This window comes from Cajanus cajan, chromosome 4, assembly GCF_000230855.2.
Source record: "Cajanus cajan strain Asha chromosome 4, NIPB_CcT2T_4, whole genome shotgun sequence".
Lineage (NCBI taxonomy): Eukaryota > Viridiplantae > Streptophyta > Magnoliopsida > Fabales > Fabaceae > Cajanus > Cajanus cajan.
The window spans coordinates 62,251,067-62,259,046 of record NC_138520.1 but is presented as its reverse complement, the minus strand read 5'-3'; the positions used below and the strand labels follow the sequence as shown (position 1 = coordinate 62,259,046).

The following is a 7,980-nucleotide window of genomic DNA, read 5'->3' as shown; positions in this document are numbered from 1 at the left end:
AAAATTATCGTATCCACAGGGATTAGAAGGTAACATAAGCATTTATTGACTATTCGTGACTAAAGAATAATTCCAATTTCATAGTTTGTCATGCAAGTGTAAATTGAAAGTTATGACTATTGGAATGTTTAAACTATAAAATTTGTTTGGTTATGAGTGGAAAAGGCTAGAAATGGTATAATGGTTTTTGTGAGATTGTGGGGTAAGATTTCACCGAACGTTATACTAATGAATCCTTAATCTCTTGTTACATACATTGCTTAGTCAACCCATAAGTTTACTCAAACTTAATCCCTTAGAGCAAGAGCCTAGGTGCGGATATTGAATATCAATCCCTTGAGTACCCAATATCTACACCCGCATTACGGGCTAGGGTTTAAGACTACTAATGGGCCAAGCTCCATTCCCAGATACATTTCCTACTAGGCATTTGTTTCAGAGCTAGTTTCAATGGTTATTTTCCAATACCTTATGGAACCTATATCATGCAAGGAGAATCAATTCAAAGCAAGCATTAAGAAACTGAAGGAAAGAACCACTCAAAACAATGAGGGTAAATACAAAATAGAGATGAAGGGAGAATGAAGAAACTGAAGGAAAGACCCACACACGAACGACTCCAAGCTCCGGGAATCCCTTCCACAGCTCCTAAAAGGCGCCTAATGTGTGAATGAGGAAGAAGCCCTCGAAAATGTCTTCAAATACGAGCTTGGGGAGTCAGATTCGGGTTTCGCGCCCGGCGCATAAGTCTTTGCGCCCAGCGCAGGGCCTTCAGGAAGGTCAAGTATTCTCTGCCTCAGGACACGCCCGGCGCAATTCCTTTTACGCCCAGCGCAGATATAACTTGCAAAGGTGAGATACTCTGTTTCGCTCAAGCCCAGCGCGGGTCATCTTGCGCCCGGCGCAGTTACTCTTCTCTGCTCCTTAGCTTCTTAGATTTCCAATCCTAGGGGTCTTCAATCCTCAAGTCTCTAGCTCAATACCTGCACAAAAAATGAGGTGTATTAAGGTATTGTTAGCTAAATTTGGGTTAGTTATATCTGCACACAAAATGAACCAAAAAGAGAACAATTATATTGCAATGGTTCAAAGGATGAGTAGAATTGTTCATTAAGTCTTGTCCAAAAAGAAGTATAATTGGGACTTAACATTTAGTTAATGAAGTATTTTTCAAAGTACTATTTTTATATATTTGAATTTATGCATCAGAGTTAGAGGGTGTCATATCTAACCTTTCAAAAATAGTCCCTAATGTTTACTCTTATTAAAAGAACTGACATGACTAATGAAAAACATCTTATATTTGTTATATTCACGTAACCATTGTCACATAATTAAATATTTATTTAATATTTTGAGAAAAAGTCAAAATGCACGTTTCACTTCATATAAGTGTGTATGTCGCGATGGCTTTAGGGGTTTATGATTTGCTTTATCCCCAATATTTATCTCTCCCTTCAATGGTTGCTAGCCAAGCTTCATCTCATGTAGCCTAGTCGATTTCTCAAGTAATCGTGCCAATGTATGGGTGTGGAAATGCAATGCGATATATATTTTGAAGACCGACAATGCTTGAAAAAGGTTTTGGAAATATAGAAATTGGAATGTGGGTATGGCAATCGCAGTAAGGTTTTTTTCATAACACCCTATGATTTTTCACCTTTTTTGTGTAGACAGAAGGAAGTTGTAAGCTTTTTGTTTGGGCTAATGAGGTTGGTGCAAGTAGAGATACTCAAAGTAGTTGTGCTTTATTAGATTAAAGGACAACCTTTGATCCCTCCTTAGGAATGAGTTTTAATGTTAACAAACTTGAACATTTTTTATAAACAAATGTTTTTCATATCATATAAGAAAGATTAATTAGAAAGATGTTTGGTTATGATAATGTGTAGCCTTTCAGACAAATCACTTTATTTGTCTAAGACGAATGAATTAAATATATCATTTATGATGTATGATAACCAAATCATGTATATCTATGTTATTCCTTAACAAATTGAAGGAATAAAAATCTCTTTGTTTACTTGAATTTCATAAGGGAATGAAGATTTGTTTTTCATCACAAAGAAAGGCAAGAAAATATCTCAAAGCATGGGAAGTCTCAAATAAAGTCATTTCCAACTGGCACAGACAATAATTCCTCCCACTTTGTATCTTAAAGGTGATAAATAGTCTCATTATCATATAAGAAGTGACAATTTAGTGAAACACATTTAATACATCAACAAATATCATATCCTACAAGGAAGGAAGATGAAGAAAGACGAAGTAAACTTAAGAGAGCAGCTCAAGGATTTGCAACGGTCATCTTTATAAAATACCCATATAAAAAAGCTTGAAGATTCAAAATGAAAGAGAGAGAGACACATATAGAAGAGCATATTCATTGTAAATGCATTATGTGCAAAATTTAAAATATAAAATAGCATTATGTGCAAAATTCATAATATAAAATAAAATTACAAATTAAGAAATTAAGTAAATAATTTTTAAAATATTAACGAAAAAAATAAGGTCGCTATAGCCTATAGCGACATTGTGTGCTATAGGCCATAACGCCACTTATTTAAATATTTAAATACATAAAAAGAAAAAAAATAAACTGAACGATAAGTATATAAAATAAAATATATAAATAAAGAAATTACAAAAAAGATAAATATATAAATATAAATTTATATTAAATTCATAATATAAATTAAAATTAGAAAAAAAGAAATTAAGTTAATAATTTAAAAGAAAAAAGGAAAATAGAAGTCGTTATAGCCTATAACGACATTGTGTCACTATAGGACATAGCGTCTTCATTGCATGCACACCACGTATCTTTTAACCGTGAATTTAACCAATGGCAGGTGGACACGTGGTATGGTAAGAGTAAAAATATGAAAATTGACCCTATATATAACCTATTTATCACTACAGATGGTCCCCCACCTCCCCCCAATTTGGTTCTGGTTTGAAATTTTTTTTTTCTAGTGTTATTTTTTATATTATTTAATTTTTTTTATATGTAACTTTTATATATTTATAAAATTTCAGGTTATTGCTTTTTTATTGGGATATTTTCATATCAGGTATAATCTATTTTAGGTATTTTTAATTTTTTGTAATTTTCCAGTGTTTTATTTGCTGTAATTAGTTATATGTCTTTTTTTTTATTGTTTGTAATATTTGTAAAGTCGTTATAGGTTATATCATATAAATTAATAAATTAAAAATTAATTTATACCAATTTAAAATTTTGTTATTTGATTGTGTGTAATTTAGTTATGTTTATATTTTATTTTTTTATTTTCTGTAATAATTATAAAGTCGCTATAAGCTATATCATGTTAATTAATTAATTGAAAAAATTCATTTATTTAAATTTAAAATTGTGTAATTTGATGGTCTGTAATTTAGTTATATTTATATTTATATTTTTTGTAATAATTATAAAGTTGCTATAGGCTATATCATATAAATTAGTTAATTGAAAAAATTAATTTATACCAATTTAAAATTTTCTAATTTTATTGTGTGTAATTTAGTTATATTTATATTTTATTTTTTATTTTCTGTAATAATTATAAAGCCGCTATAGGCATGTTAATTAATTAATTGAAAAAATTAATCTATTTAAATTTAAAATTGTATAATTTAATGGTATGTAATTTAGTTATATTTATATTTATATTTATATTTTTTGTAATAATTGTAAATTCGCTATAGGCTGTATCATATAAATAAATTAATTGAAAAAAATTATTTATACCAATTTAAAATTTTCCAATTTGATTGTGTGTAATTTAGTTATATTTATATTTTATTTTTTATTTTCTGTAATAATTGTAAAGTTGTTATAGGTTATATCATATAAATTAATTAATTAAACAAATTAATTTATTTAAATTTAAAATTTTGTAATTTGATTGTTTGTAATTTAGTTATATTTGTATTTGATTTTTTACTTTCTGTAATAATTATTTAAAATCATTTATAATAAAATTAGTAATAAAGTTGTTGTAGGCTATATCATGTTAATTAATAAATTTAAAAAATAATTGTATTAAACTTTTAAATTTAACTTCTAAATTTATTAATTTGAATGTGTGTGATTTATTTATATTTTGAATTTATTTTAAGGTTGTTAGTGTTATATTAGGATTTATTTATAATTGTTAATGTTTTAAAATTAGTGTTATAGATGACATCATCATCATCTTCTAGAAGTATGCGTGTCACATGTGGACCTATTGACGATGATTTATTGACACTGCAAAATATACATGTGTCACAACATGTTTGGAATGGAGAAAATGATAGGAGATTAATAACACGACGTGCTGCTCTAATGCGTACCGGCATTTTGGGAGTTCCACACCAAATAGTGTCGTTATTAGAGCAAGCTGGTTTCGGATGGATTGTTCGTCTAAGTTATATCAAAGTTAGTCCTGGTTTGTTAATAGCTTTGGTAGAACGTTAGAGACCGGAAACACACACATTTCACATGTCATTTGGAGAGTGCACAATTACGCTTGAAGATGTTGGTATGCTTGTTGGTCTTCCAGTTAACGGGGAACCAATATTGACTCGAGGCAATGGTAATATATTGGAATTAGGTACTAAAATAATTTTTTTTAACTTAATTTTAAATTTATACTAATTGTTTTTTATAGTCGCTAAATAATTTGTTTTATTTTATGCAGCTCACGAATTGTTAGGGGTTGTTCCACCTGAATCTAAAATTAAAGGACATTGCATTAAGTTATCTTGGTTGGCAACCAACTTCAATTAGATTGCAGATGACATAACTGATATACATCAGCTGCTTCCTTATGCTAGAGCTTGAATATTACGTTTTCTAGGAGGACTTCTTGTTCCTGATAGATCTTCCAGCTTTGTGTCATTAAGGTGGTTGGTGTTTTTACGTGACTTTGAAACTATAAAGACATATATGCATGGGGTGCAGTTGTGCTTGGATGCTTGTATCGCAATTTATGCACCTCTACTGATTACAAAACGCCAAGTTGTGGTGGGTTTACACTTTTGTTACAGTTATGGGCATGGGAACGATTCCCAACCATTGTCTCTTCAGCATTGCCACCTATTCCTCCAGGCTGTCCTATTGGTTTAAGGTATGATCAAATTCAAATGTTTACATTTTTATAATTATTCAATTAATTTTAGAGAATTTAAATGTTAACATTTTAATTTCAGGTGGTCCAACACAGCCACTAAAATAAGTATGAGCAATTTCTTTCATGTACTTAAGCCATCGAGGTAAATAAGCATACGATTGTTCCCATTCTCTAAAAAATTTAACAATTGCTTTTTGTTTAGCCATCCAAGCCTTTCTATAAGATATTTTAAACCCAGTTTGAGATGTTATTCTCTCTTGGATAAGGCTAATCTTGATTGTTGGATCTTGGTTAACCATTCCTACATATTAAATATTAGTAATGAGTAATATAAATTATTAGTAATATAAACAATAAACTTTGCAGAACTTACCTTGTATAAATGATGCAATTAACTCAGAATCTAACTTATCATGATCTTGTGACAAAGTCATGTTCAAACACGTATGACGTCCACCCCACTGAGTCACTTTCCACTTATCATATTTCTTTGACTCAATGGCTCTCATATACCATCAACATTCATCATGTGCATTTGGACACCTAACAACCCACTTGGTCTTTTTTGACTCAACCACATAAAAACTTTGATACATTCTCATTGCATTTTTCTTTACTGCATTTTTAACGACATCTTTATTCTCAAATTCCAACCCCACATATAAATCTTGGCCAATTGACCAACTATTACGCACATCCATCTCTGGGATATCTTCTTCATCGGGATGATTCCAATTGATGCTAGTGTAGTGGGGTAAATTACCCCAAAATTAACTTTCACCTAATTTAATAATAATAAATTTAGTAATTTCAATAAAAATCAATTTCAACAAGCTTTTTTTAAAAAATAACATAAATTATTCACAAAATTAATTTTCAGATGTTACTTTCAGTAGATGGATAAATTGAAATTGGTTCAACCATTGGACTATGAAAAATAACATCCAACTCCACTTTATTATCAGATGCTTCACAATTATCAATTTCATCTTCATTGGATTCATCAATACTTTCATATGATAATGAAACATGATAATCTTCATCTGCTTCATCATCTTCATCTTCGTCTCTTGTCATCAATGGTGATCGTTCAATTGACAAATTTTCTAATGAAAATGTTGAAGATTCTTTCATACTTATTTCAGCATATAATTCCATTATTGTCATCACATTCTGGCTCTGAAATACTTCTATCATGCATTGTACATCTTCATCGTCACTCAATTCCAATGAAGAATATTTGTTGTCATCATGCTGTGAAACTACAAATCTGTAACTTACACATAATATCACTTGATTTGACTTAAGACGAAATTAATTTGTTGTGAATCCTTCTCTTTAATATATCCAAAGTTATATCTCGCTTAATATACATTTCTTTTCTTGGTCCATCAAATGTTATACCTTCAGAACTTTTATACATCCTTCCAGTGTAAATATAAGCTATTATTTGATCCATAATATCTGCAAAAAAAACTAATAATTAGTACAAATAGCTATAATTTAAATTTCAACTGCAACAAAATTTCACTCACAAATTTTAATCAGAGCTCCAACTATTATACTTATAGGTGTGATTTCAAATGCGAATAAAACGTAACTTGGAGGAGATGTATATATGCTGCAATAGTCGTTATAGGCCATAGCGACATCATTTTATTTTATTTTTTTATAAAATTTTTATACTGATTTTTGTGTTTTTTTTAAATTAATTATAATAAATCTAGAAAACATAAAAAATATATTAAATATATAACGCATAAAAATAAAACTATAAAATCAAATATTAAAATTAAATTTTAAGGTAATTATGCAACATTTTAATTAAATTAAATTAAAAACTAAGTCATTAGGGTCCATAGTGACACAAAGTCGTTATAGCCTATAGCGGCACCTTTTTAAATTATTTTTTTTATAAAATTTTTATACTTATTTCTATGTGGTTTTTTTTTTAAATTAATTATAATAATTTTGAAAAACATAAAAAATATATTAAATATATAATGCATAAAAATAAAACTATAAAATCAAATATTAAACTTAAATTTTAAATTAATTATGCAACATTTTAATTAAATTAAATTAAAAACTAAGTCGCTAGGGCGCATAGCGACACAAAGTCACTATAGCCCATAGCGACACATTTTTTTAAAATTAAATATTAAAATTAAATTTATAAACATATTACTGAAAATATAAATTTAATTATATTAAACAAAATACTAAAAATATAAATTTAATTAAATTTTTTAATTTGTGTAGTTTTAATTAAAAATATAAAAATGAAAATTTTAAAATAAAATGTAAATATTTGAAAAAAAAAAAAAACAAAAGGATTGTCTTTATAGCCCATAGCGACACAATGTCGTTATGGCCCATAGCGCCTTTACATAATTTATTTTTTTAATAATAAAATTATATTTTTTATGTGGTGATGTAGCCTATAGCAACTTTAGAAAAATCACTCCAGCCTATAACGACTTTGTTTGGCTAAATTTTAGCCAATCGTAGTTACCAAAAAAAAAAATCCACGTGTCAATGGTGTCACTATGGCCCATAGCGACACCATAGTAAAATGTCCCAAAGGTGTATATAGTTTCAAAACAGTCCCATTTACATAAATAGTTTGGGAAAGTGCCCTAAATTGGTCAATTAGCCTAACATTAAATACAACATAGTTGCAAATTTTTTTACACTATTACACACCACCAGAGTCACCAAACTATTTAACTTAAGTACAGACTATCAAAGTCACCAAAATGTGTACATCACATATGTTAACACAATACTATTGTACTAAAAAAATATCATACGAAATATTTCATGGCACATGGTTATGCCACCAAAAAAAGGATAA

General features: G+C 28.6%; 1 protein-coding gene across 1 annotated transcript; it reads left to right on the top strand.

Moving 5' to 3' along the window:
* Window positions 1-4,189: 4,189 nt before the first annotated feature.
* Window positions 4,190-4,780, top strand: LOC145957432 (uncharacterized). Its single transcript, XM_083073692.1, has 3 exons — window positions 4,190-4,439; window positions 4,554-4,604; window positions 4,692-4,780. The coding sequence occupies exons 1-3, from the start codon at window positions 4,190-4,192 to the stop codon at window positions 4,778-4,780; spliced, it is 390 nt and encodes a 129-aa protein (XP_082929818.1).
* Window positions 4,781-7,980: the final 3,200 nt, after the last annotated feature.

Excerpts from the sequence above, each read along its gene's own strand:
- LOC145957432 (XM_083073692.1), top strand. The coding sequence starts at position 4,190 with ATGACATCATCATCATCTTCTAGAAGTATGCGTGTCACATGTGGACCT. Across the intron at positions 4,440-4,553 it reads TTATATCAAAGTTAGTCCTG|TTAACGGGGAACCAATATTG; the intron begins GTTTGTTAATAG and ends TTGGTCTTCCAG. Across the intron at positions 4,605-4,691 it reads TGGTAATATATTGGAATTAG|CTCACGAATTGTTAGGGGTT; the intron begins GTACTAAAATAA and ends TATTTTATGCAG.